At 40.8% G+C, this 26,089-nt stretch overlaps 1 protein-coding gene across 3 annotated transcripts in view; it reads right to left on the reverse strand.

The window, feature by feature from the left end:
- The window catches only part of rock2.S (Rho-associated, coiled-coil containing protein kinase 2 S homeolog), a 127,970-nt gene that overhangs the window by 38,682 nt on the left and 63,199 nt on the right, over nucleotides 1-26,089 (reverse strand). For all 3 annotated transcript variants that reach the window (XM_018264206.2, NM_001161388.1, XM_018264207.2), the window contains 4 exon segments: nucleotides 20,244-20,381; nucleotides 19,049-19,309; nucleotides 11,641-11,785; nucleotides 9,059-9,197 (listed from right to left, as the gene is read on the reverse strand). In XM_018264206.2, the coding sequence (XP_018119695.1) occupies nucleotides 9,059-9,197; nucleotides 11,641-11,785; nucleotides 19,049-19,309; nucleotides 20,244-20,381 (683 nt within the window).

Below are 26,089 nucleotides of genomic sequence, written 5' to 3' on the forward strand. Positions count from 1 at the left end.
GATATCATTATGAAAATTGTTTATTTACATGAAGCAGGGTTTTACATATGAGCTGTTTTATGCAATATATTTTATAGAGATCTACATTGTTTGAAGGGTATAGTTTTCCTTTAAAGAACTCCACCAAAAATACATACAATGAAAAATTCTAATTCTAAGCAACGTTCCTATATACATTTAGTAAAGTAAGTTAAATGCTTTCAAAACAGGCCTGCAAATGTAACTGCTACTAAAAGCAGTGTCTGGATGTTTGTATTCTCTGCACTGCTGCTTCTGACTCCTGAAACAATATAGCAGAAGCTCAGTAACAAAACTGGAGGGCATGTGACTTCTACTACATGGTTTCAAGAATGAGATTAGGACAGAAACGGAATAAACAGATACTGCTCTCAGCTGCAATTAGAAACACTTAGAAAAACCATGCATATTAGAAAGCTGCTTAGAATTTTCTTTCAACTATTTTTAGGTGGAGCTCCACCTTAAAGGGATTCTGTCATGATTTTTATGATGTCGTTTTAATTTCGAAATGACACTGTTTACACTGCAAATAATTCTCTCTACAATATTAAAATTAATTCCTGAACCAGCAAGTGTATTTTTTTTAGCTGTAATATTGGTGTGTAGGTGCATCTCAGGTAATTTTGCCTGGTCATGTGCTTTCAGAAAGAGCCAGCACTTCAGGATGGAACTGCTTTCTGGCAGGCTGTTGTTTCTCCTACTCAATGTAACTGAATGTGTCTCAGTGGGACCTGGATTTTACTATTGAGCGTTGTTCTTAGATCTACCAGTCAGCTGTTATCTTGTATCAGGGAGCTGTTTACATTCCCATTGTTCTGTTGTTAGGCTGCTGGGTGGTAAAGGGAGGGGGGTGATATCACTCCAACTTGCAGTACAGCAGTAAAGAGCCACTGAAGTTTGTCAGAGCACAAGTCACATGACTGGGGGCAGCAGGGAAATTGACAATATATCTAGCCCCATGTCACATTTCAAAATTAAATATAAAAAAATCTGTTTGCTCTTTCGAGAAACGGATTTCAGTGCAGAATTCTGCTGGAGCAGCACTAACTGATGATGTGTTTTGAAAATGTTTTCCCATGACAGTATCCCTTTAAAGAGAACCACCCCTTTTTTTTGACATGAGCTCATTCAGTTTGGCTTATGTAGAAAAAGTGCATAAACACTACCTGAACTTCCAAAAATATTTACTCAAACATAGCTGATCCCACAGACTGTAGGAAAACATCCCCCGCTGAACGAGTAATAAACTCCTCCCTTACCTTGTTCCACTGCAAAGTGGTGGATTCTGGGATTTTCACAGTAATTGCCCAGATTCTCTTGAAAGAAGAGGAATGCAAAGTCCCAGAATCCATCACTTCCCAAGGCAACAAGGTGAGGGAGGGGATAGATCACCGTCAGCCTAACAAGGTGGGGGTATACTGTCACCAGTGCACCTGTACCAGCATCAGCCCTGAAGTAAAATGGCTGCTCCAACACAGACGCCTCAGTTTAGACATAGATATTTTGGTCCCTGAAATGAGTCACATCATGGGACCAAAACCAGGAAGTGGTTAGTGCAGCAGGTCATTTCCACACAAAAATCTCTTCCTTCCTGGCATGGCTACGACACAAATCTGCCCTTCATTAGACCAGCAGCACTAAGTACCTGTCTGCATGGTGCGGAACCATCTGGTGTTTATTTAATTTTTTTCTATGAAGCCCAAGATAAATGACAGGAAGAATAGTTCTGTATTTTTGTGCAGTCGTTGCTCAGTGACATAGCTTTGTGATGTCCTTGCCACAGATCCCGGTCAGCTTCCAAATCCCTTCAAAATGGCCCCCCTCAGGATGATACATTTTCCACTGCCAGCCCAAATTAAAAAGGCCAGTAACGTATAGAAGAGCAGCAGTTCTATGTTATATGAGATAGGCTTTTATTCTGCAGATGTGTAGACTGCCAAAACTTACATTTGACCCCTGTTTACCTTCGGTTTTACATCCATCCATCTGCTCTTACATCTGTGTGCCACTACAGCCCTATTGGAACTTTCTATATGTCCATACGGTCACATATCAGCTGGTTTAAAGGAGAAGGAAAGCTCCAAGACAGTTTATTGCCAACAGATTAGCCATAATAGTGCAAGCTAGAACGCTATATTTATTCTGCAGAATGCTTTACCATACCTGGGTAAACAGCCCTAGACACTGTCTCTGTTTGTTTAGGATAGAAGCTGCCATATAAGCTTGGTGTGTGACATCACTTCCTGCCTTAGTCTCTCCCTGCTCACTGATAGCTCTGAGCTCAGATTACAGCACGGATGGGAGGAGGGAGGGGGAGAGGAGCAAACTGAGCATGCTCAAGCCCTGCCCTCGAGGTTATGCTGAAAACAGGAAGTCTAATACAGAAGCCCATGTGTACACAATTGAAGGAAAGAAATGCTGTTTCTTTTGACAGAGGACTCAGAGCAGCATTACTTTGAGGGTTAACTGGTGTATTTATATAGACCTTTCTGATAAAGCTTACTTAATTTTAGCCTTTCCTTCTCCTTTAAATAAACTCTTGAAGCAAATACATTTTTTATCCAGTGCAGATTAAAGGTGGTCATCCACAGGCAGATTTAATTTGCCAATTCGGGTCCTTTAGACCGATTCGGAAGTTAACTGGCTTCTCTGGTCGATATCTGGCAAAGAATTGGCTAGATCTTGATTGGGCAGACTGGATTTTTCTGTCAGATCGAGGACTACATTGGCTAATTGATGCTCCTACTTTTCATACCCCCCCTAGGGCCAAACAATTGCATTACCACGATATTGCCCACGTTTGGGCCTGTCAGAGGAAAGATTGGTGACATGGGCCACCTTAACCGTGCACATAAAACACATTTTTGGTGTTACTGGCACTGTTAATAAAGAGGCAAACTTTTTTTTCCAATATCCCAACAGCCAATCAGCAATTAGCACTTGTTGATTCCCTTGTTTATAACAATGGAAGTGAATATTTGCAGGTGTATCCACGTGTTAATGACAGCAGGTAGGCTTGCCACTTTGAAGCACAGTTAAGGGATCCACTATGTGGAAACCAGTTATCCAGAAAGCTCTGAATAACGAGAAGGTCATCTCTGATAGACTCCACTGTATCTACAAAATCCACATTTTTAAAAATGATGTAATTCTTCTCTGTAATAATAAAACAGTAGCTTGCACTTGATCCAAACTAAGATATAATTAATACGCATCGGAGGCAAAACCAGCCTGTTGGGTTTATTTAATGTTTATAAGATTTTCTAGTAGAGTTAAAGGGATACTGTCATGGGAAAAAACATTTTTTTCAAAATGAATCAGTTAATAGTGCTGCTCCAGCAGAATTATGCACTGAAATCCATTTCTCAAAAGAGCAAACAGATTTTTTTATATTCAATTTTGAAATCTGACATGGGGCTAGACATATTGTCAATTTCCCAGCTACCCCAAGTCATGTGACTAGTGCTCTGATAAACTTCAATCACTCTTTACTGCTGTACTGCAAGTTGGAGTGATATTACCCCCTCCCTTTCCACCCCCCCCAGCAGCCAAACAAAAGAACAATGGGAAGGTAACTAGACAGAAGCTCCCTAACAAAAGATAACAGCTGCCTGGTAGATCTAAGAACAACACTCAATAGTAAAAACCCATGTCCCACTGAGACACATTCAGTTACATTGAGAAGGAAAAACAGCAGCCTGTCAGAAAACAATGTTTTTTCCCATGACAGTATCCCTTTTAAGGGTTAAATACACCAGTAAACCCTCAAAGTAATGCTGCCGAGACACCATATTTCTTTCCTTCTATTGTGTACACATGGGCTTCTGTATCAGACTTATTGTTTTCAACATAAACCTCCAGGGCTTGGACTTGAGCATGCTCAGTTTGCTCCTCACTACCCCTCCTGTTCCCCCCCTCCCTCCCTGCTATAATCTGAGCCCAGACTTATGAGTGAGCAGGGAGAGACTCAGGCAGGAAGTGATGTCACACCAAGCTAATATGGCAGCTGCTATCCTAAACATACAATGAGAGCTTCTAGAGCTGTTTAATCAGGTATAATAAAGTATTCTGCAGAATAAATTGTAAGGCCAAAGGCCTCAGAGGTAGTGAGGACCAAGGGAGGAGGTAGCAAAAGTCCAAGTTCGCAGTACAGATAGGGATGAGACAAAAGAATGGTCAAACAGGCAATGATATCAGTCCAGGCAGAAGAGGTTCAAAGTCGAGGAATCCAGGCAAGAGGTCGGTACACAATAAGCAAGAATATCAGACGAACACACCCAGGAATAGCAAGCTAAGACCTATAATTGGGCACTGATGACTTCCCAGAGTTCCTTCTTATAGGCCCAGGTTTGGCGCCAATTTTGGACGCATCGGCGTCATAACGTGTGCGTGGACGCGCTGACGTGTGCGACCGACGCCGGCGCCGATTATTGATGCCGACGCCCATTCCGTCGCCGGCGACCAGAGTGCGGGAAGAGGAGGGTGTCATCCGGCTGCGTCCGCGAGGAACCAGGAAGCCACCATCTTGGACGCCATCTTGGTCACCATTTTGGAATCCTGACTCAGACTCCATTACATAAATATAGTGTCATAGATTGCACTATTGTGGCTAATCTATTGGCAATAAACTTCTTCGGAACTTTGCTTCTCCTTTAACACCAAATTGCTAACATTATGCAATAATAAAAATTGGGGCAGCTGCATTTGTTGCTTCAACAACACCTGCAATGCCCAACTACATGCCCCATGTCGAACGGGTAGTGCTTACTATGCAACATTAAAATATACACTTTTTTTTGTTTTCTGTAGTTTGTAGATATATTGCAAAAGTCTTATAAAGTGAAGTGTCTCTCTTGGACAACGTTAAACTCAGCCCTTCTTAATGCACTTTGATGTCGTAAACTGATTAAAGTCATACTGAACAGAAAAGAGACAATATGGCAAAAGGACAATAGGTGCACGGATTTTATATGTGGGCAGGGAATTAATCACTGGGCAATTTAGATATTTCCAGGTAGTGAGGGTTAACACACAGCAAAATCAGCAAAGCTGCAAATCTGTGTCAGGCTGTAGCTTCCAGCTCCACTTTGGGAAATAAAAAAGAAGTATCTAAAAAGAGAAAGTGCTGACAGGCTTGCAAAATTGTGCCGGCAAAGCAGTAATTCCCCTTCCTGTCAATCCTGTGTGGGCTTTGAACAGCATGTATTAATAATATTCCACCTTAAAATCTATGAAAGTCACTGCATATCCGACACTCAAAAGCTCTTTTAATGCTTTGCTGTTTGATCATGATCTTGTCACTTCTCTGTGTTCCCTTCTACTGGCCTAACAGCTATAACAGGGACAAATACAGTTTTGGGAACTGTTATCCTGAATGCTTAGTTTTGGGATCTGTTATCCTGGATGCTTAGGACCTGGGGCTTCCCAGATAACGGATCTTTCCGCAATTTGGATCTTCATACCTTAAAGGGGAACTATCGCGAAGATGAAAATTAAATATAAGCTTCATCATACTGAAATAAGAAAGTTTCTAAATACAATCAATGAAATATTTTGCATTGTTTCTGAAATAATCAAGTTTATCTTCACTATTCCTCTCTCAGCATTGGTTTTTCTTCTTTCTCTCTTCATGCAGCAGTCGGGTGTCAGATATTCATTGACAGTTAGATCCAATATATCTTATAGGGGGACTTCTTTTCCTAGCAGATGAATTAGAGCTCACTCAAATAACTGATTCCAGTACAAACAAAATAACTGCCTTTTGCACAAATTCTGCATGTAGAGGGACATGATTTCTAGTGATTTTAATAGAGTGAGCTCTAATACATCTTCTAGGCAAAAGGAGCCCCCCTATAAGATATATTGGATCTAAAGCTGGCCATAGATGTTGAGATTTTTAAAAGATCAGATCCTCATCGTGAGACCACGATTTTCTCGGAACGATCGTACGAATTAACCATCAACTAAAAAGACCAATTTGCCAGGAAAACAAAGGGGAGCTGCCTGCTTGGCCCTGAAAACATAGATAGATTGCACTGGGACCGACAAAGATTTTTTGACCTGGCCGATCTATTTCCTGACAGATGTCGGATGAAAAATATAAGATATACGATCGTTCGAATCCCACTAACCGCACGATAATTTCGATGGATTGGTCGGATTTACCTAAAATCGGTCGTTCGGCAAGAAGAATCGTCGCGTCTATGGGGAGCTTAACTGTCAATAAATATCTTACAACCAACATGAAGACAGAATGAAGAAAAACGGATGCTGAGTGAGGAATAGTGAAGATAAACGATCATTTCTGAAACGGTACAGAATTAATAATTCATTGTATTTAGAAAGTTTCTTATTTCAGTATGCTGAAGCTTATATTAAATTTCAATTTTTGCAATAGTTTCCCTTTATGTCTACTAGAAAATCATTAAATAATCAGGCTGGTTTTGCTTATAATACGGCTTAATTATATCTTAGTTTGGTTCAAGTCCAAGGAACTGTTTTATTTTTACAGACAAAAAGGAAATCATTTTGAAAAATGTGGATTATTTGGATAAAATGGAGTCTATGGGAGACAGCCTTTATGTAATTTGGAACTTTCTGGATAATGGGTTTCCGGATAACAGATCCCATACCTGTATATGATATATTATTTATTAAGGATGTATAAAATACCCTATTCTTTGGAATTGTGAAGCTAAATAAATAAATGAGGGAGAGAATCAATGAGTGCAGCCTCTGTGTTTTCTGCAGAACAGGTTCACCAATCCAATGAGGGGGGGGAAAAAAATTGTCACAATGCTGACTCGATTCTTTTTCTGTCAAATAGTAGGATGAAGCTTTTAGACGGCAGCATGAATACTGAATACTGGGAATTTAATTGTATGTACAGAGCCACGTGCCAGCCACAAACTGTTTTGTTACACCTACTGCTAATTCTGGTAAGCCCTGTGAATGGCCTGTTCTTGCTACTGCTGCCAACTGGAAATCACTTGCTGTTCTTGATTTTCTGGTTTTAAAGCCAAGTTGAAAGTAAACAACGAAAGAAGTCATGAAGATACATCTTGAGGCACTTGGATCTAACCTGCCAAAATCCAATCATACATGTATCATTTTGTGTCATGTATATTTTATACATGTATGATATTGGCAGATTTGCAGATCGTGCGGGTTTGAAGATGTTATCTGCTGATGTAATGTTGGCCAATGCATCATACATTGACACATGATCAGCTCCTCTTCTGCAGTATCGATTGGTTGGACTATCGGCCATAACACGTACTAGAGTCCTGCGTGGGAACCCTTAACCCAACCCATACCCGCAACCTGCAATCCGCAACCTGGCATTCTTACGCACTTGGACCTGCTACCGACCCGCAAGTACCTTATCAGCTACCCGGACCCACAACCCACTAATCATAAAATATCAGGAAGTGCTGTCATTGTAGACCGGAAGTGACATCATCGGAAGTAGGCATGCTCAGGGGGGAAAAAAGGAGTAAAACAGGAAGTGCTGTCATTGTAAATCGGACGTGACATCAACGGACGTAGGCGTGGTCAGAAAAAAGGAGTAAAAATCACTATTGAGAAGACCCAACCTGCGACCTGGAAAACCTCCGACCCGCGTCTATAGCTGCACCTGGAACTTCTACCCGCAACCCGCAGGGTACCGCAGGTTTTTGCGGGTAACCGACCCGCTGCAGGACTCTAACACATACAGCCACTGATCCAATATCAGTCTGCTCTGCCAGCTGGCCGATTGGTGAGATAATAGTGTCAGAGGGATCCCGAATCCCACTAATTTCCAGGTTCTTCTTTTTAAGACAACACCCCTACAAATTAATACAGGAAATAATGTACCCCCCCCCCCAATAAGAATAAAAAGAATATTGAGTGCTTTTATCAGGGTCATCATAAGGGGGGTCAGGGGCCCAACAGCAGAAAGGTCCTCAAAAAAGATTGGTGGCCTGCGCTTGGGTGAATTATGGGCAGGGCTTCAGCATAATGGGTGTGACTGTGGCAGATCAAATATATGTATACAAAAGCAAGATGGGTTTAGGGCATTAATCTATGGGAAGCCATGTATAAATCAGACCAAAAAGTAAAAAGTTACAAGTAGTTAAAAAGAAGAAATTTAAACAATCATCTTGAGCCTTACACATTTTGCGATGACACTTAATCATAGGCATAAATCAGATATGTGATCATGCATGCATTGGGGTTACATTGTTTGAAGGGCCTATGTGACCAATGGGTTACTAATTGTAGGCAATTGAGGCCCCTTGGGGAAGGCCCTGCTAACTCAATAGTGATTCCGATAAATTGATACCACAATTTTTTATTTTAATGTTAGGGACAGATAAGTCTGATGTGTGTAAAAGTGGCATCACTAAGTACTATGTATAATGGGGAAGCAGATTTACCAAGGTTCAAATTTTAAATTCAAGTTTTTTTTAAGCTCTTTAAATTTGATTTTCTTGTTATTTGTTAAGAAAACCGAATATCTAAAACTCGGACAAATTTTACCGACCAGAGATCTCTAATCAAATTAGACCGAACTCAATTTGAGTCCTTTCTCAGAAAAAACCTTGAATGTCAGGAAGGCTACAAACATCTAAATTAGTCACCAGACCTCTCCCATTGACTTATACATGAATTTGGCAGGTTTAAAGCAGCAGATAGTCAAATTCAAATTCTTAAATGGCCAGAGAATGATAAATCTCAAAAATCAAATTTGAGGGTTTTTCTTAAAAAAACTCAAATTGAGTTTGGATAATTGCCTAGTCAAATTTAACAGTTTTGACCATAAAAAAAATTAATTCGACCCTTAAAAAATCTGCCCCTAAATGATGACCTCACTAAGTTTCATATATATATATATGTATATATATATATATATATATATACACACACACACACACACACACACACACACACACACACACACACACAATAATGGAATTTAGAAGGTATTGGTTTGCCGATCACAGAAAAGAGTGCCACTTCCCTCTCCATGCAGCTAGATCCCGTTTTCTATGGTTACCTGTCAGTCAAAAAGGCACAGATGAGGTTCTTGGCGTGCGTGGAGATCTCCACATCATCAGTGAAATTTAGTGAGTTCTTATGGTCCATAATTTTACTGTAGGTTCCAACCAGAGAATCAGCATAAAATGGGGTGTCCCCTGGAAAAAATATAAAAACAATATATTACTGTAAGTGCTGTAACAATTTTTTTGATCTGTTAGAAAAACACAATGAAAATGGCAGTGTTTGCTCCACATATAGTCTGCTGATTGGTTGGTTGGTTGGTTTGGATTGGACCAGATGAAACTTTGTGATTTTTATCACCTGATCCACCATGTATCTGTGTGCATGCACCTTTAAAATGAGCAAGGCTACAATTAACCTATCACCATGCAGATTATAATATTTCCAGGAATACGCCATACATATAACACAATAACATAAAACAAGAGGACCGTTCGCCCAATATGCCCACCAAAGATGGGTGACATTGGGCTAATCTGATCGTTTGGCCCTAGGCAACCAGAAAAGAGGCAGCTCATTGATGCAGTCCTTTATATTACTACATGTAAATCAAACCCGTCCAATCAACATCTAGCTGCTTTTGGGCCAGGTGACAGTTGGGTAGTCCCGTCGGAGGACCTCATACATGGGCAGAGAATCTGCTGACTAAAGGACTTGAATTAGTATCTTAAATCTGCCCATGTATGGCCTCCTTAAATCGCTGGCACTTTTAAGTGTAATTTATCTCCAAGGGGGTGATCTGATGACAGTGACTGTTATAATATACCCAGGTAGCTGCAACCTGGTAATTTAGAATGCCTTTTAATGGAACAGTTCAGTGTAAAAATAAAAACTGGGTAAATAGATAGGCTGTGCAAAATAAAACATATTTCTAATATAGTTAGGCAAAAATGTATAAAGGCTGGAGTGAACAGATGTTGAGCAGAACACTACTTCCTGCTTTTCAGCTCTCTAACTCTGAGTTAAGCAGTGACTTTAAGGGGGGGCCACATGGGACATAAATGTTCAGTGAGTTTGTAAGTGAACCTTAGCATTAAGCTCAGATTTAAAAGAAACAGTTATGACCCATGTGTCCCCCCCCCCTCAAGTAACTGATTGGTTACCAGGCAGTAACCAATCAGTTGAAACCAAGAGAGCTGAAAAGCAGGAAGTAATGTTCTGGCTATTATGTTACACATCCAGTCACTCCAGCTTTTATACATTACATTTTTGGATAACTAACTATATTACAAATATTTTTTATTTTGCACAGCCTATCGATTTACCCAGTTTTTGTTTTTATACTAAACGATTCCGTTAATGCATATGGCACATACAGCAATTTTTGACATTTATCCCTTGTGAGGGCAACGCCAGTGTAAGAATGCAGGGAGTGAGGGCAATGCCTGAATAGGGATACAGACAGGTAAGCACAATAAGCACGAGGGACTGGGAATGAGATAAGCATGACCCAAACCTGACAGAGGCCATTTGCCTTGGATAATAGGCACTTCCGACTCACCAGCCTAGCACACACCTGTCAACAGTAACTTCCAGCTCAGCAAAGCACTAATCCATTTAATCTGCTCAACCAACTGCAAGGACAATATTGACCTTCTATGATCAGTGCCAAGGCACACTAGTTAACATAGCTTGGCACCTTAGCAACATGATTTAATAACCTTGCACCAACACAGCAGGAATCTGAAGCTTTTTCTTTTTTCCTTTATTTAATAGTTATTGAGCATGGGCAGAAGATATCTGTATAGTAATGCTGGATTCTGTATGAGAAACCTTCCAACAGGAGTTGTAAAAGGAGAAGGAAAGATTAAAATTAAGTAAGCTTTATCAGAAAGCTCTATATAAATACACCAGTAAACCCTCAAAGTAATGCTGCTCTGAGTCCTCTGTCAAAAGAAACACAACATTTCTTTCCTTTTATTGTGTACTCATGGGCTTCTGTATCAGACTTCCTGTTTTCAGCTTAACCCTCCAGGGCTAGGGCTTGAGCATGCTCAGTTTGCTCCTCTCTCCCTCCCCTCCCTGCTGTAATCTCAGCCCAGAGCTATGAGTGAGCAGGGAGAGACAGGAAGTGATGTCAAACCAAGCTAATATGGCAGCTGCTATCCTAAACAAACAGAGCGAGCTTCTAGAGCTGTTTACTTAGGTGTGGTAAAGCATTCGGCAGAATAAATATGTTATAGATTGAGGCTAATCTATTGGCAATAAACTGCTTTGGTAGCTTTTCTTCTCCTATAAGAATCAGATAAATTCTACTTAGAAACAGCCATCACAAAAAGAAAACTAGGAAAAGTGTTAATTATGAGGGTGGTCATGGCAATGCAGGAGGGCTGTGGTCTGAACCTATGGGTGTGGGCTAAAACAAAAAAAAAACAAATACATTAAGGCTGGCCAAGCAGGCAGGTTTTCTGTATGTACTTAATACAAACTGTCAATCAAACCGGAGACATACACAAACACATGCTGCTGGTCACACTCAACATACAGAAAGTAACAGTAAAAAGGCAACTGCATGAGATAGTGAATAATCATCATTAATAAACATAAAGGATCCAAATATAAAGTGGAATCACTTACCAACCAGCATCTCAAATAGGAAGACCCCCACAGACCACCAGTCACACTCCCTGCCATAGTATCCATCACCTCCCTGAGATTTCAGAACTTCAGGAGATATGTAATCCGGGGTCCCAACAGCAGTATCACAGCGCACCATGCCTGTCTAGAGGAAGAAGGCACATGTCAGGAATCAGAAACCAAGACAGCACAAAATAAACTAAAAAAACTATTTATAAAGTGAATATGTTTTACTTGCTTCCTACAGGGTTAATATTGTTTTTATAGAGAGTACTTGGGGTCTGGGTGCCAAACATTGGCTGCAATCGGACCCCTTCACTGCTCTGCCTGCTGCTGCTTTCAATAGCTGCCAATCAGAAGTGATCCAGGGTGTTCTTATTACTGCAGCAAGAAGTATTTTACCAGATCCCTCGTGCCTACAGCTGAATTATAAAAAAAAAAAGAAGAAACCCAATTGGGCTCTTGGTCTGATGTCTCTTCCATTATTAAAGGAACAGTAACACCAAAAAAATGAAAATATCATGTCCGGTTACCCTGCACTGGTAAAACTGGTGTGTTTGCCTCAGAAACTCTATTATAGTTTATATAAACAAGCTGCTGTGTAGCCATGGGGGCAGCCATTCAAGCACAGGATACACAGTAGATAACAGATAAGTACTACTATAGTTTATATAAACAATCTGTTGTGTAGCCATGGGGGCAGCCATTCAAGCACAGGATACACAGTAGATAACAGATAAGTACTACTATAGTTTATATAAACAAGCTGCTGTGTAGCCATGGGGGCAGCCATTCAAGCACAGGATACACAGTAGATAACAGATAAGTACTACTATAGTTTATATAAACAAGCTGCTGTATAGCATTGGGGGCATTCATTCAAGGCTGAAAAAGGAGAAACGACACAGGATACACAGCAGATAGCAGATCTATAGTATAGCGCTATAGTATACAATGGGATTCTTCAGAACTTATCTGTTATCTACTTTATATCCTGTGCTTGAATGGCTGCCCCCATAGCTACACAGCAGCTTGTCGAAGCAAACATAACATTTTGACCAGTGGAGAGCAACAGTACATTATATTGTTATTTTTTGGTGTTACTGGAGTCACCAGGTAGATTGAGCAAATGGAAACTAAAAATTAGAGATGCACCAAATCCACTATTTTGGATCCAGCCGAACCCTCGAATCCGTTGCGAAAGATTCTGCTGAATACTGAACCACATACTAATTTGCATATGCAAATTAGGGGTGGTAAGGGGAAACATTTTCTACTTCCTTGTTTTGTGAAAAAAAGTCACACGATTTCCCTCCCCACCCCTACTTTGCATATGCTAATTGGGATTTGGTTCGGGTGGGCAGAAGGATTCGGCTGAATCCGAATCCTGCTTTAAAAGGCCGAGTCCCAGACCAAATCCTGGATTTCGTTGCATCCCTACCCAAAATAACAGCCAGAGACATTGTCGCATTTACCGTAGCTTTCTATAGAAGCTGCAACACCTGATTATTGCTACAGCAAACCCTCTGGTGAGTGCAAAATCCTGCCTTGGTTATGCAAAAGTATGATTAAGTCCAGATTACAGACATATACATGTACACTGGGTTTTTATGCAGAATTTCCTGAATACCAAGGGCTGTAACTGCTGGGAAAAAAAAAAGAGTAGGATTATAAAGAACAGCCCCTATGCTCTGCTTATCTGTCTCATATGAGTTGTCTTAGTCTGTTGTGAGTCACAACTGCCAGTTCTATATTTGCCTGCCTCTGTCATCTCTCAGCCCAAGTCTTCCTTGTGTCACTGAATATGCACTTATCAGCACTGCTGGCAGGAGAATTAGGGGCTAATGGAGGTGGAAGCTGTATGGCAGATAAGAAAGGCCAAGAAGGATTCCAATTTCAAACATTCTTTCCAAAAACCAGCAACATTTTCTCACAATTCCAAACTGGAATCTTATTAAAGGAGACCTGTCAACCTAAGAAATAATTCCAAATCCTATTTTATGATGTTAGTCTAGCAAAATAAACATCACTTACACTATAAAAATGATTTCAAACCTGTTTTGTTTAGTCTTGGAATTTACAGTCATGGCAAGCAGACAGGTGCCATTTTGTAGACAATGCTATTAATGCAAGCTTTGCATCATGCCAAAATCTTGTTTATGCATCAGAATAGGGAACATGATGTACATGCCTATGCACTGGCTACACAATTAGATGGTGAGGAGCGAGTGGGAATGTGGGATTGCAGTGATGTCTAGGAAGTGTAGAATGGAAAGTTAAAGTAATTGCCTGCCCCGCCCCTATGCCTAAGTCTTAGAGGAGGGGCAGGCAATATATGATTGACAGCTGATACATTTAAACACATTTATAACTGTTATGGATGTTTTAATAAAAAGAATTTGGATTTCATGATTAATTTGAAAAGGACTTTTATTATACAGCTTTTTATGTCTGGGTGACAGGTCCCCTTTAAAGGAGAAGGAAAGCTCCACGACAGTTTATTGCCAATAGATTAGCCACAATAGTGCAAACTATAACACTATATTTATTCTGCAGAATGCTTTACCATACCTGAGTAAACAGCTCTAGACACTGACTCTGTTTGTTCAGGATAGAAGCTGCCATATAAGCCTGGTGTGACATCACTTCCTGCCTGAGTCTCTCCCTGCTCACTAACAGCTCTGAGCTCAGATTACAGCAGGGATGGGAGGAGGGAGGGGGAGAGAAGCAAACTGAGCATGCTCAAGGCCGTGCCCTGGATCTTTAAGCTGAAAACAGGAAGTCTGATACAGAAGCGCATGAGTACACAATAAAAGCAAACAAATGTGGTGTTTCTTTGACAGAGGACTCAGAGCAGCATTACTTTCAGGGTTTACTGGTGTATTTATATAGACCTTTCTGATAAAGCTTACTTAATTTTAGCCTTTCCTTCTCCTTTAAGAAGCACTTTTTGTATGTTATTTGCCATAAGTCACCCAGCACCTCTAAAGACAGTTCCCGTGCATAGAGCCCATGTGGGACATTATTCATATACTGTAAAGCATGGTGGCTTCATCTGTGTTATTGAAGGAGCATCAATTTCCCGAGGGACAAAAGCCTAACTCATATGTCTGCAAATCTGGGGAGGAACTCCTCCTTAAATTCAAGGTTTTCATGGAAGACCCTATTTCAGTTGCACCCAAACCACTGCCCCCAGAGCGCTGGAATATTGAAGCCAAGTGAGACTTTTTTTTTACTGTCTAAACGTGGCCATAGATGTAACAATTACGATCTTTATTGGAAAAGATCTTTCCAAGTAAGATCGTTCGTTTCAATACACACGTGTAGAACTAAATAGTCAGATATACAGACAGAAACAATAGAATTCTACCTGTATCTGATGATTCAGCACTAACAACGGCCGATGTTTGAGTGACTTCAAAGGCACTCAATCAAAATTTTCTGTCAAGCTCGATCGACGAGCCGACTGATATCCAAGTCTTCTTCTGATATCAGTCGGCTCTATTCCCACCATACACACAATGAATACTGTACGAAAATTTGTATGTCCAGCTCATGCCTTAAGCCTAAACCCTAAGGCTTAAAATGGGCATACACAAAGATTGCAAAACAAGCAGGTCTTTGCCCCCATTTGGCCACCCACTTGCTGACTTTAAAGGAACAGTAACACCAAAAAATGTAAGTGTTTTAATGTAATGAAAATATCATGTACGGTTGCCCTGCACTGGTAAAACTGATGTGTTTGCTTCAGAAACACTACTATAGTTGATTTACAAGCTGCCGTGTAGCAATGGCGCAAATTGAAAAAAGGCTATATGGTACAGGATAAATAGTGGGAACAGATAACACCATTAGGGTAGGGGCACACGGCGCGATTTCGCCGCGATTCTGCGCTAAGCGAGTTGTCGCTGCGTTTTTTAAGCCGAAATAGCTTTGCTAACTTTGGCGCTGGCGTCAATGCAAATCGCGGCGAAATCGCTGCGCTAATTCACACGCAGCGATTCGTTTTCTATTGTCGTCCGAAGTTGCCTCGCTGGGCGTTTCCGGGCGACAGTAGAAAAAGAATCGCCGCGTGTGAATTAGCGCAGCGATTTCGCCGCGATTTGCATTGACGCCAGCGCCAAAGTTAGCAAAGCTATTTCGGCTTAAAAAACGCAGCGACAACTCGCCCAGCGCAGAATCGCGGCGAAATCGCGCCGTGTGCCCCTAGCCTTATGTTCTTCAGAGCTTATCTGTTATCTGCTGTGTAACCTGAGCCTTTTCTCCTTTGAATGGCTGCCCCCATTGCTACACAGCAGCTTATTTATATAAACAAAAGTAGTGTTTCTGAAGCAAACACAGCAGTTTTACCAGTGCAGGGCAACACTGCATTATATTTTCATTACTTTAAAACAATTTTATTTTTTGACGTTACTGTTCCTTTAAGGCCAACGATTATAACTTAGGCCTATGCAGACCTGTCAGGAAAGCCAGAAGTATTTTCTAACCTGACAGTTTTGCTGGTTAAAATGGCAGTGGTACGAAGTTCAGATGAAGAAGGATACTAAAGGGCACAATCTTGGTTATCTATACAGGAATAAGAATGGAAATACATGTAAGTGAAACATGCTACTGCTGCAAATCTGGCTTCCATAAACACTGGCATCACTGCTAGTGCCTTTGGTACCCTTCCAGGGCTATTACCTTCAGGTGAAAAATGTACACGTCTACAATGGTACTTATAAATAGCAAAGTACAGCTGTCAGTGTAAGCGTGTTGTGTCTGATTGATTTTTGTGCAAGAACACCTCCAGGGTTCTGGCATATTTCCCTTTAATTACAATAGTCTTCAAAAAGTATTACCAAATGTTTGACGGTAGATGGCGCTGTAAGAGACAGAATTGGTGGCAGTTGCTCAAACAAATGCGCAGAACAGATAAACTCTTCCTGCAGTGAAATGAAAGCATTAAGGGTCTACCCCCATATGTAATATAATGCACAATGTTTCCCAGGAGTAGTAACCAATGGCAACCAATAAAATGTTTGCTTTTAAACAGGTGACCAGTAAATGCTACCTGGTAATTGGTTGCTATAGTTTACTGCACCTGGGCAAACTTAAGGCTTCATGTATGATATGTATGATATGTATGATATGTATGATATGTATGGGACATTAGAGCTTGACCAGGGAAGGGGGAGGAATAAAAGTTCTGCTGCTACTAGTGTCAGCCGGGTCCATAGACTAGAGAGCAGTCATCAGCCAGTACAAAGGGAACTCCGGGAAAAATATAACAGGGCTGATATCTGTCTCTACCCAGAATGCACCCATAAAATGAGGCAATCCCAGCACAGAGAACTAAAACCACTGCCATTAGCATGAAGGTGCCAGCATTACCATAAATGGAGCCTGAGAGACATCCTTGTAGAAATGTAACAAAGACGATTATATCAACAGCTCCTGGCTGTGCAGTATAGGCAGCCATCCAGTCTGGCAGTACTAATACCCAGCATGCCCTTCTACAGCTGCTGACTCAGCTCCAAATCCCAAGATCCTCAGCCAGGCTTGCTGGAAGCTCCTAAACATCTCAGAATTATTTACAGGAAGGTGCAGCTCAAAAAAGCTGTCCGGTCACATAGCAGCAGTGCAGGCATGTTTCCCCTTTCTTCACCTCACACAATAACTGTCTGTGCAGCTCCACTTCGGTCTTACATTTTATCCGTGTACCCAACTGTGAGGCACACTCTCAGCATCTGTTTCTCTTCATTCTCTCTTCATGCAGCAGTTGGGTGTCAGATTGACAGTAAGATTTATCTATCTATATATCTTATAAGGGTCTACCCACACAGGCAGATTCGGGGAGATTAGTCGCCAGGCGACAAATCTCCTCTTCTTCGCGGCGACTAATCTCCCTTTCCCTGCCTTCCGCCGGCTAAAATGTAAAAAGCCTGGGGGCAGGCACACGAAGTGCTTCGTTTTCCGATGTCGCCCGAAGTTTCCTCGTGAGGCAATTACAGGCGCCTTCGGAAAACGAAGCATTCCATATACCTGCCCCCAGGCAATTTACATTTTAGCCGGCAGAAGGCAAATCTGGGAGATTAGTGGCCACGAAGAAGACGAGTTTTGTCGCTGGCGACTAATCTCCCCGAATCTGCCCATGTGGCCAGACCCTAAGGGAGCTTACTTTCCTATCAGATGAATTAGAGCTCACTCAAATAACGGATTCCAGTACAAACAAAATAACTGCCTTTCGCACAAATCCTGCATGTAGAGAGACATGATGTCTGGTGATTTTAATAGAGTGAGCTCTAATACATCTTCTAGGCAAAAGAAGCCCCCCCCCTGTAAGATATATTGGATCTAACTGTCAATGATTATATGACACCCAACTCCTGCATGAAGACAGAATGAATGAAGAGAAACAGATGCTGAGAGAGGGATAGTTGAATATTTCAGAAACAATGCAGAATATTTAATTGATTATATTTAGAAAACTTCTTATTTCACTATGCTGAAGCTTATATATAAATATTCATTTTTGCGATAGTTCCCCTTTATATTCACTAGTATAGGACATATTAAATATATGGTTCTATTATTATTGGTCCTCGTAAATTAGGCCCAAAACTTATATAAATCAAGCAATCTGATATTTTTGAGGTACATCAAACAGCATCAGGCCATAACAAGCATAGCCATCTAATTACTAACGTCAACAAACGCAATGTTTTGGGGTAATTCTTTTCTAATTGACTATTCAACCCTTGATAAATTGGCCACTTAAGGTTTTTGCTACTTCTTTAAACCACAAATAATAATAAAAAAATTAAAACCATTTACAAACTGTCTCAGAATATCCCTCTCTACATCATATTAAAAATTCAAAAAGGAAGTTATTGTTTTATACAGGTAGGGGACCTGTTATCCAGAATGCTCAGGACCTGAGGTTTTCCGTATAATTGATCTTTCTGTAATTTAGATCTTCTTACATTAAGTCTACTAGAAAATCATGTAAACATTAAATAAACCCAATAGGCTGGTTTTGCTTCCAATAAGGATTAATTATATCTTAGTTGGGATCAAGTTGGGAATCATTTTTAAAAATCTGGATTATTTTGATAAAATGGAGTCTATGGGAGATGGCAATTCTGGAATTCTGAGATTTCTGGACAATGGGTTTCTGGATAACGGATCCTATCCCCAAGATATATTGGAGCATTCATCTGACACCCAACTGCTGCATGAAGACGGAATGAAGAGAAACAGATGCTGAGAAAGGAATAGTGAAAATAAACTTGATTATTTCAGAAACCGTACAGAATTTTTACTTGATTGTATTTAGAAAGTTTCTTATTTCAGTATGCTGAGGTTTATATTAAATTTTCATGTTGGTGATCCCTGCAGCTAAGAAGCAGCTGTCTGTTATACTTACTTGGTCCATCTTCATGCACGTGCCAAAGTCTGCCAGCTTCAGGTGCCCGTACTTATCCAAGAGCATGTTGTCAGGTTTGACATCCCTGTGTATCAAACCCATGGAGTGAATGGCATTCAGAGCAAGGACAACCTCTGCTGTGTAGAACTTAGCCCATTTCTCAGGCATGTCATAATTACTCATAAGATTTACCAGGTCGCCCCCTGGCATGTACTCCATCACCATATACAGGTGCTTCTCATCTTGAAAGGCACAAGAGAGCTGTGGAAGAACAGGGGAAACAGATTAAGCTGGAATATTATGTTCTGCAGTATGTATACTTATAACCCTTTCATGTACATGGTACAACATCTCAAAACCCTTTCATGTTATGGTGGCCATAGACGCAAAGATCCTATCGTACGAATCGAGGATTCGTACGATTTTCGGACCGTGTGTGGAGAGTCCCAACATTTTTCATCCGGCGGAAATCGGTCGTTTGGTCGATTGGACAGGTTTGATTTTGTTGTGACCGTCCCGCCCCCGATATAGCCATGCCCGTTAGCGGCATATCGGGGAAAGAGCGGCTCGTTTGGCGATGCGAGTGGATCTTTGCGTCTATGGCCACCTTAAAGGAGAAGGAAACCCCCTGAGCGCAAAAACCCTCACCTGTGTTGCATCCCCTCCCTCCTCCCCCCTGGCCTACCTGTCCCGCTGGGCAAATGCCCCTAACTTGTTACTTACCCTTCTGCGCAGGTCCAGTCTACGGAGTTCACCGACGCCATCTTCTTCCAAGCGATCTTCTTCCTGCTTTGACCGGCGCATGCGCAGTAGGAGCATTTCATCGGTCCGAATCTACTGCGCATGCGCCAAAAGTCACAAAGTGAAATCGGAAAACTTAGTGACTTTTGGCCAAAACGCCGGTCAAAGCAGGAAGAAGATCGCGTGGAAGAAGATGGCGTCTGTGAACTCCGTGGACTGGACCTGCGCAGAGGGGTAAGTAACAAGTTAGGGGCATTTGCCCAGCGGGACAGGTAGGCCAGGGGGAGGAGGGAGGGGAAGCAACACAGGGGAGGGGGGAGGGTTTTTGCGCCCAGGGGGTTTCCTTCTCCTTTAAGCAGCAAAAAGTACAGATTTGTGAAAGGAGGCATGAACATGAGCATATATTAATGCAACCAATAAACAACCCAGGAGTATCAATAAGCAAACACCTTACCTGAACTACCCAAGGGCTATTAGCGAAGGCCATGATATCTCTTTCTTCCCAAAAAAAGGCAGAGTCAGATCGTTTGATCATTTCCAATTTACTGAGGAGTTTCATAGCGTAAACCTTCTGAGAACTTTTGTGGCGAACCTGGTGTAAACAGAATTAAACTTTTAATATGTAATATCTAAAATGGCTAATTCTAAGCAACTTTTCAATTGGTCTTTATTATTCTTTTCTTCTGACTCTTTCCAGCTTTCAAATGGGGGTCACTGACCCCATCTAAAAACAAATGCTCTATAAGGCTACAAATGTATTGTTATTACAGGTATGGGACCTGTTATCCAGAATGCTCGGGACCTGGGGTTTTCCGGATAATGGATCTTTCCGTAATTTGGGTCTTCATGCCTTATGTCTACAAGAAATTCATTTAAACATTAAATAAACCCAATAGGCTGGTTTTGCTTCCAATAAGGATTCATTATATATTGGTTTGGATCAATTACAAGCTACTGTTTTATTACAGAGAAAAAGGAAAACATTTTTAAAAATGTGGATTATTTGGATAAAATGGAGTCTATGGAAGACATTCTTTCTGGATATTGGGTTTCCGGATAAGGAATCCTATACATGTACTACTATTTTTTTGCACATTAATTTGGACCCTAGCAACCAGATTGCTGAAACTGCAAGCTGGAGAGCTGCTGAATAAAAAGCTAAAAACCACAAATAATAAAAAAATAAAAACCAACTGCAAATTATCTGAGAATATCACTCTCTTCATCATACTAAAATTAAAACGTAAACTCTTCTATATAAAATCCTGTTCCATATTCTTTATATTAATGTATAAGGGTCTGCAGGACCTTTTGTTCCAAATTAATAATAATAATTTTATTATAGAAGAATGCTGCCATTTCAACAGTAGTACAGTGAAAAGGGCTTGTGTAGACTTGTTTTAATCAAGAAATATCAATGATTTTTGTTACTTGCTATAAAGTCACATTGTACCCCTGTCCATATCTCACAAGTTGTGTTGTATCTCAAAGGCTTTAGCTTAGGGAAGGGAGGGGTTTGGTTACACAGACGGCTTTTCTGTGGTTAGTTTGGATTGTTCTTGTAAAGCTAGAAAACAGAATGTAACTTTACTTTCAGTTTCAGATTTTTCCCTGTAAAGATATAAATTATGCTAAGGCATACATTATGCTAAGCAAAAACCCTATTTAAGGAACTAATGCTGAAAAGTAAGTATGATGGCCCTTTAAAGGGCATGTATAAAATCCCATTTTTACCTTCTTTAATGAAAAAGAAACCTATCTCCAATATACTTTAATTAAAAAATATGTACCGTTTTTATCAGAAACCTGACTGTATGCAGTGAAATTCTCCCTTCATTTACTGATGTGGATAGAAATTGTCAGATGGTCCCTAACTGCTGAGCAGGGAAACAATCATACTTATTAACAGCAGGGGGAGCCCCCGACTTACTTCCCAGCCATGCAGAACTCAAGCAGCTTTGTTTATGAAGATCCCTAAGCAGCCCAGACCATACTGAGCATGTGCACAGTCTTAAGGTGGCCATACACGGGCCGATAAAAGCTGCCGACAGACCAAGTCGGCAGCTTATTGGCCCGTGTATGGGGGCCCCCGACGGGCTTCCCCGATCGAGATCTGGCCGAAAGTCGGCCAGATCTCGATCGGATGGGGTTAAAAATCCCGTCGGATCGCGGCCGCATCTGTTCGTTGATGCGGTCCCGCGATCCGACCGCCCGTTTGGCGAACGCTAGGATCCGATCGTTGGGCCCTAGGGCCCACGATCGGATCAGCCCGATATTGCCCACCTCAAGGTGGGCATATCGGAGGGAGATCCGCTCGTTTGGCGACATCGCCAAACGAGCGGATCTATCCGTGTATGGCCACCTTTAGTCTTGCAAAGATGTTTAACAAAGTTACAAGATGGTGACCCCCTGTAGCCAACTTTGAAAGCATAAATTATTTGTTTGATTAGGCTTGTGGTGCAGTAAGTTCATATTTATATTTAGTATACAAAATACAGCATTTCTAGCCTTATTCTATTTTAGACTTTACTTGCCCTTTAAGTAAACCATACAGTGGCTGGTATTGGCTGCCCTCATATAAAGGCAATGCTGATATCAGAGGTTAGTCAGATATCGACTTGGAAGACTGGAAAATCTGAATAAGCAGGGACAGCATCCACCTCTATTCTATTTTCCATATTCCTACTTTTATTTCTCAAATGCTGGTTTTGATTTTTAATTCATAAATTACTTTTAATTCATTTACCAACACCCAACAACTTTTGCTATTTTTTAAAATTAAAAATTTATTTTTTGCACAAGGGCAATCTGAGATTGCAATAAATTTTTCAGCACTAGCACTTTAATTGGATTCATTTATAAAGTGATTTATTCATGGTTGCTTAAATTAATGAACTATTATATTTATTCATTCAGCACGCAGCACTTTTAAGAGGTTGCATACGCAATTAAGCGGAAGCAAAAGCACTTTAAATCATACACACAATTAATTGGGCAGCTGATAATTTATTACACCTGATAATAAATATGAGTTACATTGTATAAAATCACTGGTCAGTATATTATCGGTTGGGTGTTAGAAAAGAGGGGTGTTTTACTTCTTTTTCTTCTGTTATAAATTGAATTTGCCTAAGCATTTCACACCTCCCTCTTTCCAGGAAGTGAATTTGCTAATTAGCAAGGTTCCTACAACTTTTCCTTTTTAACAGCATCAGGCCATGAATGTGATCCTCCACAGATCATGGCATCTATTAGTGAGCTCACAGAATGAGGATTTCTGTATCTAGGTAGCTTTACAGTCTTGATGCTTCTATGATACCCTTATAAATTATATTTAAAGGTACATTGCCCTCTAAATAATATATTTAAAGGTAAATTGCCCTCTAAATAGTTTCCAAATCATTAATATCCTTATAATACACAAAAGCCATGAATATCTTGTAAATGATATCCTTATAAACAGTGAGTTCTGATGTCATCAGTTATAAACGGTGAGTTCTGATGTCATTTCTGTCACATGACTCACTGAAACGTGTATATAACAATAAAGTACCCCCAGTTGCAAAATATGAGGATATTAGAAGTTACCTCGGAGTTCCATGACCTATATAAAAACACTCTGCCTTTGGCCTCATGTTTTTATATGGTCATGAAACTCATCGGTAACTTATAATTTCCTTGTATTTTAAAAGAGGGGGTACTTTATTCACTATAAAATGGAGAGGTGCTCTTTACATGGCCTACAAACTTGCTACACAGCCTAAACCAGTGCTACCCAACTTTTACCATTTTCTGGGATGATTATCATACAGGTATCGGATACATTATCTGCAAACCCGTTATCTAGAAAGCTCTGAATTCCATTTTATCCAATTAATTCAGATTTATAAAAATTATTTCCTTTTTCTCTGTAATAACAGCAACTAAGATATAATTATTCCTTATTGGAAGCAAAACCAGCCTATTGGGTTTATTTAATGTTTACATTATTTCATAATTTATGAAGATCCAAAGTACGCAAAGATCTGTTATCCGGAAAGCCTCAGGTCTGGATAACAGGTCCCATACCTGTACAAATAATCCTGTAAAGATGTAAGATTGGGAGGGGAAGCACATGATATTTTCAGCCCCAGTCCTTCAACTGCAGAGCTCTGTTCTAAACACTGGATTTCTAGTTATTACTGTAAATACAGTAAGAGCACTTGAGAAAGGGGGTTGATCCCCTGAAACCTTGTGCAGAGATCTGAATAAATCATAAAAATTCAGCACATTTTGCTTGGTGAGTGCCATCTGATTTCTCTTTGTTATTGCTACATGTATGGAACTGAAGAGCAGCAAAGTTCCCAGATAGAGCACCACAGTATTTAACCCATGGAGGTAGGATTCTATTGAACAGAAATACAGGAGAAAAAAGTGTGTCCCATATACTTGCACCATCCCATTATTAAGTCTGAAATCCCAACAATATAAGTTAAAACTTAACTTTTATTAAATCAACTAATTCAACACAAGAAAGAGAAAAAAAGAAGAATTAAAAACAAGGTTAGGTAGGGTAGCTATATCGACACAAGGTCATTAGCTAGTATACGATACAAAATGTCGAGAATGTAGCGTGGGTTTATGCTACAATAGCAACTATTGCCCACCATCAGTCTCGACTGCTGTCATGCTGGCATACCTCTGTGCATGTAAGGGGTAAATGGCATTTGGAGTTAAATAGGCGGGGGTATATGCACCTGGTCCCTTTTCTCGGAAGGGATAGTAAAGCTTGAGAGGCGGAAGCAACCTTCCGATATCGAGAGCCCTCGTATCCTCCCACACCACCCTTCCTTTGTGATCAGTTCCCCAGTATAGGACGCAAGTAGCCGATCGGCAAAGTGCCTTAAAAGTTTTGGTCGGCAATTTTACGGTGCCCTTTTCCAACCCTTCCGCCCTTCCTCCCTTCCTCCCTTCCTCCCTTCCTCCCTTCCACAGAGCCGCCCCAGCAATTGATCGTCCCTGCCTAACGGTTTTAAAATTAGATGAGCCTTAGGCGCATCTAATTTTAAAACCGTTAGGCAGGGACGATCAATTGCTGGGGCGGCTCTGTGGAAGGGAGGAAGGGAGGAAGGGAGGAAGGGCGGAAGGGTTGGAAAAGGGCACCGTAAAATTGCCGACCAAAACTTTTAAGGCACTTTGCCGATCGGCTACTTGCGTCCTATACTGGGGAACTGATCACAAAGGAAGGGTGGTGTGGGAGGATACGAGGGCTCTCGATATCGGAAGGTTGCTTCCGCCTCTCAAGCTTTACTATCCCTTCCGAGAAAAGGGACCAGGTGCATATACCCCCGCCTATTTAACTCCAAATGCCATTTACCCCTTACATGCACAGAGGTATGCCAGCATGACAGCAGTCGAGACTGATGGTGGGCAATAGTTGCTATTGTAGCATAAACCCACGCTACATTCTCGACATTTTGTATCGTATACTAGCTAATGACCTTGTGTCGATATAGCTACCCTACCTAACCTTGTTTTTAATTCTTCTTTTTTTCTCTTTCTTGTGTTGAATTAGTTGATTTAATAAAAGTTAAGTTTTAACTTATATTGTTGGGATTTCAGACTTAATAATGGGATGGTGCAAGTATATGGGACACACTTTTTTCTCCTGTATTTCTGCTCTATATATCATGTGACCCTGCACACCATTATATGTTATATCTCTCTATCAATGGGAGGTGCTACCTATTACCTTTGTTGTTAGGATTCTATTGAAGTTACTGTAAATACCACTACCCAGCATGCTTTGGGCGTGACCCTGCAAGGAAATGGAATGGCTCTCCAGACAGTTCAAGGGCTCAATAGAATTATTTGTATTCCATTAACATTTTAACATAGCCTCTGAAAATGTGGCACAACAAACAATCAGCCCATTCCATTTAGAGAGTTGAACAGCTCCATTTTAGAAGAAGCTGGCAGTTGCATTGCAGCAAGTTGTGTTGGCAATTTCCTATATTTTACAGCACTGTTTCTGTATGGTGGGACTATAGAAGGATGTTATGTCCACCCACAAGCTACAACAAGTATGTTGAATCACAATTAGCCCTACAGAATAACCAGTTATGAGCCCTGAGAAAAAAATCTACAAATCTGAAACTGCAGAACACACCACCACAATGACTCCATGTGTCGCAGCTCACTGAGAGAGTGACAGCTAGCAGAGTGACAGCTAGCAGAGCCAGGCCGGATGGTAAACACAGAGCTTCCTGAGAGGCCCCACTTGTCAATGACATTTGTTCTATTGTTAAACTACATGAAAAA

This window comes from Xenopus laevis, chromosome 5S (genome assembly GCF_017654675.1).
Source record: "Xenopus laevis strain J_2021 chromosome 5S, Xenopus_laevis_v10.1, whole genome shotgun sequence".
Lineage (NCBI taxonomy): Eukaryota > Metazoa > Chordata > Amphibia > Anura > Pipidae > Xenopus > Xenopus laevis.